Genomic DNA, 12,711 nt, shown 5'->3' with positions numbered 1-12,711 from the left:
CAGTGGGGGCACAGACCTGGTCCTAGCCCCAGCAACAGCAATCGAGCGTGCTGCTGGAAGTGGCACAGGCAGGGGGCTGTGTCCCAGCAGCCCCCCACCGCTCATTTTTGGGGAGAAGGAGTCCAGATAAATCTGAGCAGAGCTGAGTGCAGGCACAGGGAGAAGCCAAGCCGGGTCACGGCCCTGCCCTGTGCCTCGTTCCCTCCTGTCCCCTCTTGTTTTCCTCCTCCTACCCCGCAGCGAGGCTGAGCTAGCTCGCAGGAAAAAACACTTGACCTGCCTTAGTGCCACCGTAAAAACTTTATTCTTTTCCCAAGGACAATGCTATCATTATTATTATTTTTTTTTCCTCCTTCAAAATAAATGAAATGCTACAGCCAGGGCTCGAGTGCCCGTGTGCTCCTGGCCACCCGGGCGCTGCAGACCCCGCAGGCGAGGGGGGGAGCGGGCGCTGGGGGAGCCGGGCGGCGCGCTGGGAAGCACGGATGAGATGAAGGGGAAACGCATGAATCACACGGTGTCAGGGGAAACACATGAATCATATATTGTGTCAGCAGATTTGACAGATCCGACCAGGATTTCTCGAGCCGCTGGAGCCAGCGGGACCCGGTCCCCGAAAGCCGGGAGCTGCGGTGGGGTGGCACCCGGGAAGGGACCCCCCTGCCCCGCTGTCGTCCCCGCGGCCCTTTGCACCCCGAGGGCTGTCCCACGTGTGGGGAAAACCCAGCTCTGGTTCCTCCTGGCACCCAAACGAGGGGGCTGCCCACGGTTGGCTTCCAGCCCCCGGAGTGCGTCGGGTGCCCTTGTCCCTGCTGGGGTCTTCTCCCAGCTCCAGGCCCTACAAGCCCGTTCCTGGAGGTGACCTTTCCCTGGCCGCCGACCTTTCAGGACCACGCAGCCTAGATCCAGGCAAATCCATTATTGCACTGAGAAAACGCAAGTCCTGATTGTGGTTTACGTCCTTTTGTTTTGTTTTGTTTTGTTTTATCCCAGTTTCAGACCCCGTCTCCAAAGACCACGGATCCACGCCAGCTTTAGCAACGCCGTTACCCCATCGCCTACGGCTCCTCCTCTTGACGTTGGAGCTTTTGGGGTAAACCAGAAATCCCTTCCTCTTCCTTCCTCGCTTCTGCTTTTTTTTTTTTTTTTTTAGGGACCGCTGCGCTCCCACCCCGCTTAAAAACCATCCCCCAGCCCTCCCCCCGCCCCCCCCAGCGCCCCCTCGTCACCGGGGGATCCTGAGCTGGGCAGAGCTCCTCATCCCGAGGGGTAGTAGGGCACGTCGCTGTGGTAGTTGTAGTCGGGGCACACCTTCTGCACCAGCCGGTAGTCTATGCTGTAGAAGGTGATGTAGATGCAGATGACTTTGAAGGGCTTGGAGCAGACCCAGGAGACGTGGCTTTGGGTGTGCTCGTGGGAGCAGGTCTTGGAGGGGTCGTAGGTGCAGAGCGTGGTCTTCTTGGCGCGGTCCACCTTCTCGTACTCCACGCGGCAGTTGAAGATTTTGGATTCTTTGGCCTCGATGAAGATCTGTTGCTCCAGGTCAAACTCCACCGCCTTGGTGGGGGGGACGAGGCTGACGGAGATGTTCCCCTGCCCCGTCGAGTTGTGGCGGAAGAAGACGTTGACCGTGCCGTTGCCGTGATCCACCACCTTCCCCGTGATCAACAGGTTCAGCTTCACCGTCTTGATGTTGGAATAGAAATCTCCCCAGCCAAAAATTTTTTTCAGTTTGCCCGAGGCTGGCCCCAAATCCCTCCGGTCTCTGGGATGAGGAGCATGGTCCCGCTCCGAGAGGTTATCCAGGATATCCCACAGCTCCCGCGAGCTGCTCGCCAGCTCCACCAGGGTCACGTTCTGCAGCACGGCTGGAGCCAGGAGGGTCTCTGGGGAGAGCAGCCCCCTCGCCTTCTGCGCTCGGGCTCTCTCCTGGGGCTCGGGCTCGTGCTGCTCTGCACCTTCCCCTGGCTCTTCTTGGCCGCAGCTCACCTGAAGGCAGCAAGGGTGGAGAGTGAAAGCCGGGCGGTGGGTGCCTGCCCCTGGCCCAGCCTCGTTCCCTGCTCACCCCGTGTCTCCAGGCGTGACCCAGCCATCCTCTTTCCTTATCCATACCCTCCTTCTTTCCCTTTTCTCCCGTCTTCCCATTCTGCTTCTCTCTATAACCCCCGTTGCCCTTCTGGCAGCATTTTTTCCCTTCCTTTTTTTTCCCCCCTTTGGGGTGAGAGGCGCTGGGGCAGGTGAATTTCACAGCCCCGTGGGGACACCTTCCTCGGCACCCGGGGGCTCGCTGCTGGGGACACGGGGTGCTACGGGGGAGGATGCCCAGGTACACCCGTGGCGAAGGTGCCCTGGTGGCTTTTACACCAGTTCTGCTGCTGCCAGCACCTCCCGTGGACCCCTCTCCTGACCTCCAAACCTTGCTGCGGCCAGGAGCAGCAGAGGTGAGTTCCCCATCCCGGGGAGATGCCAGCGCCCGACCGGCCACACACGGGCTCCCCGCAAACTCCTCTCTCCTCCCTTCCCTGCTGGCTTGGGGGCTCTGTTTGGTACCAGCCACGGCCCCCCCAAAAAAAAAAAGCGTTGGCAGGGGCTGCCCTGCTGGCATCCTGGGGGTGCTGGCAGAGCGGGCACCCAGTGGGCACCCAGTGAGCACCCAGTGGGCACCCAGTGGGCACCCAGCACCACATCTGTCCTGGCAGGAGGCAGATGCTGCAGCCCCCTCGTGCTGGGGAGAAGCACCAGGGGTTTGGGGATCCCAGCAAGGGCTCGGTGAGGAGCTGGGGGTGCTGAGCAGCCGGGCAGATGCTCGCTGCCATCCCCGGGGTGCAAAGAGCTCGGCGAGGAAGCCGAGGGTGGCCTCGTGGGTGGCAGCCTGTGCCGGTGTCCCCCAGCCCGGGGGTGCCCAGGGGCTGCCCCCAGCAGCCGTGCCAAGGCTGCGGTGCACAGGGACGGGGGGGAGGCTACAGCTTTTTGGGGTGATCGGGGTGGGGACACGACGCTTCCATCTCCAGCCCCATCCGTGAGCCCACCCTGCCCTCTGCCCACCCGCTGCAAAACAGCAGAAGTTTTGGGATGCTTTTTTTTTTTTTTTGGGGGGGGAGTGGGGGAATTGGGATGGTGGTGGGGGGGGGGGGGGGGGAAGAGGATAAAACGATTTGGGAAATGATCCCGGCTCTAAGGCTGCCCGGTCCCTTCGGCTGCCCGACACCCCCTCCCCGTCCCCTGCAGCCCCCCCTTTTCGCTCTCCCCTTCCCCCAGCCGCTCACCAGCAGCGCGATGCTCCCCTGGATGAGGAGGACGATGCAGCTCCGAGGGAGATGCATTTTCCAGCCGATGCCGCCCGCCTTCGCTCTTCCCTCAATTTTAGAGCGGCTTTGGGTGGGTTTTGCTTTTTTTTTTTTTTTTTTTTTTTTCCTTTCCCTTTTTCCCTCCCTTCTCTTTGAGCGAGGGGGACGTCAGCCAGGGGAAGGGGAAGGGGGGGGGGGTGTCCCCCTTTTTATAAGCCGCTTCCTAGGGCCCCCCCCCGACCCATGGTGGCAGCCGAACGGGACCGGGCGGCGGTGGCGGCTCCCCCCGTGGCTTCACCTGCTGCCGCCGCGCTCCTGCCCGCTCCTGCTCGCTCCTCGCTGCCTTCTTGGAGCCTCGACGAAAACTCCTCTCCATCCATCCCTCCCTCCCTCCCCTCCAGGTGCCTGGAGCGCAGAGCGGCACCTCCGAGCGTAACCCTTTGGTGCCTGCAAGGCAGCCAACCCCCAGAGCAGCCCCCCCTAGGAGAGAATGGGGGGGGTCCCAAAGGGCTCTATGGGGTGTGCGGGGTGCCCGAGGACGAGGTCGGGCAGCCGTCGGGTGAAGGAGTCTCCCTTGGGACCCCAGAGGAGCATCCCCGGCTGGTGGGGGGCAAGCGGAGCAAAGGGAGCGCATCGGGGTGGGAAACGGTCAGGGGTGCCCCAACCTGTCCTTGGGGAGCTTGGTCTGGCACCAAGGGGACGAGGGGATTGTGGAGGATGCTCTGCCTCCGGGCTTGGCTCTTCCCCGTCCTGGGCATCAGGAAAAAGCAGAAGGCTCCTTCTCCATGGGAGGACAGGGCACAGGGAGGCTCTCTCTCGTGTTGTGCCCTTTTGGAGGTGTTGGCCGAGTCGTGGGGCCTCGATTTATTGGGGAGGGATTCATTTGGGGTTCATAAATACTGGGCTGCTGCAGCAGTGCTTCCTCCCCCCGCCACGTGGCTGCGCACTCTGCTTTCTCTCCCCGTCCTTAAAACCATGAAAAAGAGAGAATTAAATATTTCTGGGGCCTTTTGATCCGGAGAGAGAGGGGACGAGTCCGTAGCTGGCCCCTTCTAAAGGGCTGCGGAACATTTCCTTCCTCCCCCGAGGGTCTCGCACCTCTGCAAGGTGTGGGCTGGCTAGGAAGTTTATTTCCAGTTTAGCTGTGACTTTGTTTCTCTAGACGGTGCCGTTCCTGCCTCCCTTCTGCATGGCACCGGGGAGGTGACGAATTGTGGCAGTGCCGGGCACCGCTCCTTAGACTTGGGAAATTAAAAAAAGGAACAAGAAAACGCAGATTCTGTTCCCCCGACCAAGCCAGGCGGGTTGATTCCTTCTTTATTCCAGCAGTAAAGGCATGGCAGGCTGCATGGCGCTTAAAAAGGAAACAGAACTCATCGGCTGGCTTTGCTGTACCAGACCGACAGAGCCTTGCTCGTTTGGGTTTGTTTCACGGAGGGGAACAGTTGTCCTTTTCCCATCTTTCAGCGGGAGAAGTTGCAGTACAGGAGTAACTTGCCAGGGACAGGACTTGAATTACGCCCAGGATTTTCTCAAACCCCGGGCAACGATTCCTCTCCTTTGCAGCCCCGTTACCTTCCTTCCCGCATCCTTGCCACATTTCCCCCTTTTCCTGAGCCCCTTTGGGAAGCCAGATCCCGCAGCGCTGCTAAAAATGAACAAACTACGGGGAAAAGAGCACGTTTTGGCTGGCAGGATGCTGTCACCGAGTGCCCTGCTAGCACTCCCATCTGCACAGCAAACCGCTCCAGCTTTCGACTGTGCTCGTGATGCTGGGACCTGGACAGGGAGGGCTTCTCTCACAGTTTTGGGGTGGGGAGGGAGGGAGGAAGGTGGGCGATGAGGCTGCGTGGTGGTTGCTGCCTGCTCCCTGCATCGTTTGGGCATCAGAAGCGGGCTGGGATTACGGTCTCAGATGGATTTGTATCGATGGCGCTCGCTCCCGTGGAGAGGTGGCATTTTGGGGCATGGAAGACAAGACCCAGCCTCAATGCTCACGGAAGGACAGGAGCCAGACAAGCCCAGTTCCCCATCCAACATGTGCCAAAGGGAGCAAACGGGTGGCGAATCCTACCCCAAAGCTCCCAGGGCTGTTGAGCTGCAGAATATTCATCCAGGAGTGGTGCTGGAAGGACCCTGGGGCCTCCTAAAACCAGCAGGAACACGGCAGTGGAGGATATACGGGAGCACTAACGCTGTCCTGGCCCCAGCGGCGTGCTGGCCACCTTTAATAGGCTGCACGGCTCTAACTACAGTGATTTCGAGAAAAGATCTTCACAAAACTTCCAAATGCCCGAGCCACCACCTGCTTTTAAATCACCCCAAGCACTGCAGCTCCTGCCCAGCCTGCCTGGAGTCACCAGCACCGCATGGTCCGCGTCCCCCCCGTGGTGCTGGATGTGTCCCACCCGTTCATGGCACTGCTTTGGGGGGGGGTGAGGGTTTTTGGGGGAGCATCTGGGCAGCTCTGATTTGGCTGCGAGGCCAGGCTGACGGCAGGGCGGCTCAGGACGAGGAGGAAGAACAGGGGATAAAAGCGAGGATAAAAGTGATTTAATGCGACTTTCTGGGTTTTCTGGTGTTCAGAGGGAGCTGGGAACTGGAGCGGCATAAAGAAGGGCTGATTTAGGAGCTGCTCCAGCTCGTCTGGTGCCACGATGGCTCCCTCCGGAGCTGCTTAAACAGCCCCTGCATGGTGAGCACGGAGCTGGCGCTGCCACCTCTCTGGGGTGGTGGCGGGGACATGTCCCCTGCTCCAGCCAGGGGACACCACCCATCCGATGGGCTCGTGCAGTAGAAGTGGGCTCCTGCACCTCCCGTGCAGAAATGGGACCTCCTCAGTGGAAACGAACCCATCTGGGGGAGCCCTGGGCCAGCATTTGGGGACGGGTTTCCTTGAAAAGCCCGGTGAAAATATTCCCAGTGGGAGGAGGGAATGGAAAGGCCGGGTGCTGCTTTTAGCACTGGTAAAGGAAACTCCTTTCCCTGTTGCTTTTTTCCCCAGGAGGGTCACAGGAGGGGTTGGAAGGGGCATCCTGGCCTCTTGCAGGTGGCTGATGAGGATGGGGTTAATTGGTGATGAGGTTAATTGGTGCCAGTTATTTTTTATTTTTTGCCTTTGGCTTGGCTGGGCAGCTCCAAAGCTGCAGTTCCAGCTGGTGCTGCCAGAGTGGGGTCTGCTGGAAAAAAGAAGATCCAAAGCGATCAAAATTGCTCCTTCTTCGTTGTCGGGGCCGTGATGGGGCTCCTCCAGCTTCCTTCCTTCGGGCAGCACCGAGCACGAGGCTTTGGCCACCCCAGCCGGGGCTCCAGAGACTGCTGTAAAAGCATCCCCTCGGCTCGCACGTATTTCCAAAAATCAAGCATCTCCTGCTTGTTCCCTGGGCTTGGGGAAACTTCTTTTTCTGCGTGCAGGGAGGGGCTGACATTCAGGGAAAGATGCTCCTGCGACGGCAGGGAGCAGGGGCAGATTTTGGGGGAGAAGGAGGACGCCCCATAGGACGCAGCCTCTTGCGATGCCCTTGCGCATCCCGGCTGGGGAGGGAGCAGCTGCGATTTTTAGGCGTGATTTGGCTGAAAGCTGAATTAAGGAAGCCTTGGCCGTGCCGCAAGGCCCTTCCTCCCCTCTGCTGCTGCTCAGCCCGGCTCCGCGGCTCCTTTCCTGGGTTTCTGTTGCCCTCTAGTGGGACCTGAGCTGGCAGCTGGGCTCGGCCTTGGGGCTGGGGTGGGGGGGGGGCTCAGCAAAAAATCAGAAAGGAGAAGGGGAGAGGCTCCTAAAAAGCACCTCCCGCTTCCCAAGGCAGCTTTCCATGAACGGAGCTTTTTTTTTTTTTTTTCTGGAAGCATTTTTAACCAGGCGCTATCGACCTCAGCAGAACAAAGATAGAAGGAAATGGGGAAAAAAAAAAAAAAAAAAAAAGGCCGGGGGTGGTGGTGGTGGGGGATATTTTTAAGCAGCAAGGGCGCAGTGCCCTGAGATGTGATGGGAGGAGAAGCTGGCTGCTGGTGACAGCGGTGACAGCAGGTAAGGGAGGGCTTTGCAGGTACCCGTGGCAGGGTGCTGCTGGGCACCTTCCTCCGGTAATGCCCGGGGGGCTGCAGGCACCCAGGGGTAACGGGGATGGGGTCTGCTGCCCCTGCCAGCCACCCAGCTGCTCTTCTACAAGCAGAGCTGCTGCACGGAAAGCAGCGCTGTCAAGAACGTGAGGGCCAAAGAACAAAAAAAAAATAAAATGAAAATAGAAAACACACGGCGAGGGAAGAGGCTGCGGGAGAGACAGCAAAAAGCGCGAGGTCAGAGAGCGGCTTGTGCAAAGACTTGAAAGAAGCAAGGGAGCGTAGCGAGAGTGGGAACCCCAGCCTTCAACAGCCTGACAGCTGCTGGGGGAGGCAGAGAAATGAATTCAGGTGTTGATTAAGAGGCAGACACAGCCCACGATGAATTTGGGTGTTGATTAAGAGGCAGACACAGCCTACGATGCTGCGCATCCCCCCTGTGCCACCCTTTCCCCTTCCAGATGCTCTGGGCAGGAGCCTGCCATCCTTACTTTTATTTCGCAGCCCAGCACCCCAAGGTTATTTGGCCACAGCAGTGAGATTTCAGCCAAGCTTTTCCGAGACACGGTTGGGTTCCCTGCCTCCTCCCTGGGAGCTGCTGCCTGCAGCAGGTGGGCACAAGGGGAGCAGGTGGGGGCCGTTAGCACCCAGAAATAAAAGGAGGGTGGTTAAAGTGCCTTTTTCTCTCACCAAGCCTTTTGTTAGGAGGTGGTAAAGCACATCTCTAGGCTGGTAGCTAGTTATTTTGCATCATTTTGAGCTCAGGAGCCCAGTGGTGAAGTCAGGGAGGAGGGCAGGTTCCTCAGGGTGTGCCCAAGGTGAGATTTCCCCTGGGAAGCTGCTGCCATTCCTGTCCGTAAAGCAGCTCTGCTATTTTGTGTGCAAGGGATGCTGGTGCTCCGGGCTCTGGCACTGTCCTGAGGAAAGGTCTCCTAAGCTCCTCGCCTGAATTCAGCTGCCTGAGGAGGGGTTTTGAGCTGCTGCCCCCTCTCTGGCTGCGCTCAGCCCTTGCATGGATCCAGCTGAAGCCTCCCGACCAGGTATGATCCAACCAGCTGGGGCTCATCAACCGGGTGCCTCCAAACACCAGTTGTTATTTTTTTGCAGCTGGATGCAAAACATTGAATACTAAAACATAAAATTACATCGCTCCTGAGAAATCCTGCTCCAGCAACCCCCCCTCGCCTTCTTGCACCACCTCGGCTCCATTCCCTGTTGTGCACGTGGGTGTTTCCCCTCCCTTCCCCGGGATCGAGGAAGAGCCCTTTCCAAAACGTGTCCTTGAATTGCAGAGTGTTTGCCAAATGCTGAGACCTCTTGGCAAAGGCTGCGAGAGCCTGTTTGGATGTCGGAGTGGGAAAACAAATTAAAAGGTTCCTCCCCGCTTCCTTTTCGCCGCGCTACCTGCAGGCAGCGGGATTTTCCTAAAGAGCAGGGAGGAGGCTGCTTGGCGAGGCTTTTGCTTAAAATAAAAACCTGGGGGGTTGTGCAAAGCCAGAGCCAGCTCTGGGGATGTGGAGCCGTGGTGGGGATGCTGGCCCCGAGGTGTGTTTGGGGTGATGCCAAGTGGGGTAGGGCCCAGCCTGCAGCGGGAGCGTGGGCAGGGGAAGGACTGGGACAGATCCTGCCTTTGGGGGAGGCAGAGGAGGCTGCGAGCCAAGCGAGCCCTTCTGCCTTGTGACTGCAGAGGGAAGCAGGGAGCTGCTCTGGGTGCTGGGACCCGGTGAGCAGGGCCAGATCCCCCCCCAAAACCCCTTGAGCTGGGACAAGGCAGCTGCTGCCCAAACCCCCCTCCAAAGCCTGGTGTTTTTCATGACCCGCGTCATGTGTGGGGCTTAAATAACCTAGAGAACTTCTAAAATTCCAGTCTGCAAGCAAAAATCATGGTTAGCCTCATAAACCAGCCGAACCCCAAAGCTGGGGATGTGGGGGTGTGTGTGCTGGGTCCCTCATCCTGTTCTGCTGTGCCACGGAGGGTTTGGATGTCTTTTTATCCCTGTCTCCTGGGGGTTTCTCTGTGTTGGCTTGTTTAGTTTTTTACAGGCCAAGCAAACTGGGGAGAAGAGAAATGTGCTTTGGCTCTAGGAGGATTTGGAGATGACAGTCCCCGTTCGCCTGGTGCTCTGGGAAAACCCACGGTACAGCTCCCTGCTGGGGGCTGCTCAGCTCCGGCGCGAGCAACCGGTGGCTCTAATTTCCCTTGCTGCCCTCTGAGGCTGAACAGCATTTCATAAAAATAACAGGAGAGACAACTAGACTCTCTCTGGGAAAAGAAATAATCCTGGGGAAAACAAAAGGGGCGCCGAGGGAGATTTTTCTGGAGAAATGGGGCTTGGCGAGGGGCTCCCCTGCGTATTGATTTCCCTGCACGGTGCCACCCGACATGGGGCATTTCCCAAGCACCAGGAGGCTTCGGTGCTTCTGGTTTTCTCAAGCGTTTCCCAAGGTTTCTCTCTTCCAACCTTGTTTTTTGAGAGGTTGAGGGTTGCTTTGTTTCTGTTGCTAATTCTCGAGCCCACCTCTTGACCTACTCCTGCCACGAGCAGCCCTTCCCTGCGTTTTGGCTGCAGAGCGCGTGGTTTTTCTCAGAGCAAAGCTTTCATTTGTACCTGCAAATCCTCCTGTAGGAAAGCAGAGCACGCGCAGGCTGTCGATGCAACCCCGGTGCCTCGTAACCCCAAAGCCGAGGGTAGGAAGTCATCGCTGCCCGCTCGGGCGATGCCGGTGGATGCATCCCCCATGGAGGGGCTGGTTTGTGTTGTGCAGCTCCTTCCTTCAGAGCAGGACAGAGATTAACAGCTCCTTTCTGCTGGGCTCAGCAGAAGGCTGCTGAAGGGCAATGACACCGCTTTGCCAGGGCAGATCTGAAATGATAAATTGGAGATGAAAGGGTTCGCGGCCCGGCAACGTTTTAGTGGGTCGTGCCCCGTGTTTATGTCTCGTCCCTCTCGTTGGAAAAAGGCAATACAAACATGCTGCGATTTATTGGCACGAAAGCTGCGGGGTTTGCAGCCATCAGGGTTTCTTGCCCGGCTATCAGAGCGGGGCAGTGCTGAATGAAATTAAAGCGATCAGTAAAATGCTGCAATGCCTCTGGCTGGGGCTGAGATTTTTGCATTCCTTTGAAAAGGATGGGAAAAAAAAAAAAAAATCTGAGTGCAAAAGGCCCTCAGTGCTATTTTAGTCTGGACAGAGGAGAGGCTGAAATCTTTACAGCTTGCTGCTTGGAAATTCAAGCTGTAAGAAGAGGAAAAAACCTCTTAGCAGTGAGCCTCAGAGGTTCAAAGCCTTGGCTTGGCCCTGAAAGAGCAGCTCCACGTGCGCTCCATGGGCTGCCTTGTTGCGATGGGGATCTCAGGGGTGGACTCTGAGCTGGGGTTGTTGGAGGCAAGAACCTGAAGCATGAAATCAGCTGGAAGCAAGGCCGTGCTTTGCTTTCAGGGATGTGTTCCCACTTGTGCCCTTTCCAGCTCCATCCCCAGGGATTTCTCCCTCCTGAGTGTTTCCCGACGCCCGGCTCGCTGCCTCGTGCGCCGAGCATCCAGCAACTGCCAGGAGCCCATTGTCTGGGAGGAAACCTTGCAGTTATCCTTCATCGCCTCGGCCTTCATTTCATGTTTCTACTCCATCAGTTGATGAATGAGATCAGGCAACAGCGGCCGTCATCAGCCCAGCTGTGCAAAATGGGCGACGTGGGGTGGTTTTGGGTTGCTTTTCCCCATCTCTCATGTCAGCTGGTGTTTAAGTCGCAGTGGCCGCCGTCAAGAGATTGATGCAGAAATTTTTCTTTGTCTCTTAAACACGCTGGAAATGCCTGATGTTAGCAGGGAGAAAAGGTGACCTGTGTGTGTCCGATGGCAGAGGAAGGAGCTGTCCCCAGCCAGCCCTTAAATCAACACTGAATGCACCGGGTGAACTTGCGAGGCAGGTGGCTCAATTTCTCAGCTGCTTCTTTTGAAGGAGGAGTTTTATGTTTCTTTGGCCAGCGGTGGCCTCCAAAATCTCTTCTTCAGGTCCTTGGCTCTTCTCTAGGTCAAAGCTGAGCCCTCCCAGCTCCTGTCCGGGCTCTCGTGCCTTTGTGCGTTCCCAGGCTGGTTGCAGAGGGGAGCTGAGCCCTGCTGGGAGCTGTGGGGTGATGTCGGTGGTGAATATTTCCTAATGCTGGAGTGGGCTGGACGAGTGCTTCCCCTGCCCTGAAAATTTTGCCTTCCACAAAAAATAGAATAAGGAAAAGGGGGAGAGTGCATTGGGGTGAGAACTGGTGAAAAAAAGGAGGGGGGTGGAAAAAGTTTTCCTCTGAAAAACCTGGGGAAAAGGACAAAGCTCTTCTTGGCTTCCTCTGAGCAGCCCAGCGGGCAGGGCTCCTGTGCTGGCCCCTGTTTTCCGTGCTGCCCTCTGGTTTTCAGAGCTCCTCGCCTGCAGGCTGGGCTGTGACCCCCACCCAGGGCATCACCAGCCACGTCTCCAAACACCCCAGATCCCCCCCTTGCTGTCCCCATGCCCTCGGGCAGGACGGAGACCCTCGGCCACCCCCTAGCTCGAAGGCTGCAGCTTCGCCTCGCGTCGGAGCGTGATGAAAATCAAGGCGAGGGGCCCTGGCGCTAATGTTTTACATCTGCCCAAACGCTCAGAGCGCAGCGGGGTTGCTTGCGAGAGGTAATTTCTTCTACGAGACCGGCAGACTCTGCTCCTAGAAAAGGCTCTAAAGCTGATCTGATTTATTTTTTTCTTCAGTCGCATTGGCCTCTCCAGGAAGTAATATCCCAAATTTAGGGCTCCCCTCTGCTGCCTGGCATCACCCAGCCACCGGCTGAGATTTAACAGATTTTTCTAACCCGGTTATTACACGGAAAGGCGGTTTGGGGGGGGCACGGCAGCAGCTGATGGTGCCAGCTGTGCTCTTGCAGATTTCTCTAACAACAACCCCAAATTTCTTTATAATGAAAAAATTATATATATATATTTTTAGAAGCCTGCTTGGAGGGGAGCGAGGTGGAGGCAGGTATCTCGTGGTCTGCTTCCAGCGCTCGCACTCCATCAGGAGCTTGGGTCGTGGCCAAGGCGGGGGCGGCCGGCGCAGCCTCCCCGACCTCCGTGGGGTGGGAGTGCGGCCGCTTCCGTCCCGCAGCTTGGGTTGCCCGCCCTGGGATGCCTCAGCCAGGTGCTTTGGGGCAGAAAAAGGGGATTTGGCCACGGGGCTGGGGGTGTGCAGGATGTGGGGGGGAGTGGGGCACGTGCTCAGTGCTTTTTTTTTTTTTTTTTTTTAAATAAGGAGACTTTTGTGCACAGTCATTTGTCTTTGTGACATCTCCGAGTTGCTCTCCGTGCTGTGGGGTCGGTCCATCATTGGGTGTTCAGCTGGGATCTG

At 57.7% G+C, this 12,711-nt stretch overlaps 1 protein-coding gene across 1 annotated transcript; it reads right to left on the bottom strand.

The window, feature by feature from the left end:
- Window positions 1-1,257: 1,257 nt before the first annotated feature.
- On the bottom strand, window positions 1,258-3,323 carry NXPH3 (neurexophilin 3; the record flags this gene model as incomplete). Its single annotated transcript, XM_084301352.1, has 2 exons — window positions 1,258-1,989; window positions 3,267-3,323. The coding sequence occupies 2 exons, from the start codon at window positions 3,321-3,323 to the stop codon at window positions 1,258-1,260; spliced, it is 789 nt and encodes a 262-aa protein (XP_084157478.1).
- Between the last annotated feature and the right edge of the window lie 9,388 nt (window positions 3,324-12,711).

Source organism: Netta rufina, assembly GCF_964035555.1.
Source record: "Netta rufina genome assembly, chromosome: 24".
In the NCBI taxonomy this organism is placed as follows: Eukaryota; Metazoa; Chordata; class Aves; order Anseriformes; family Anatidae; genus Netta; species Netta rufina.
The sequence above is the reverse complement of the archived record's forward strand: the minus strand, read 5'-3'. Positions and strand labels throughout refer to the sequence as shown.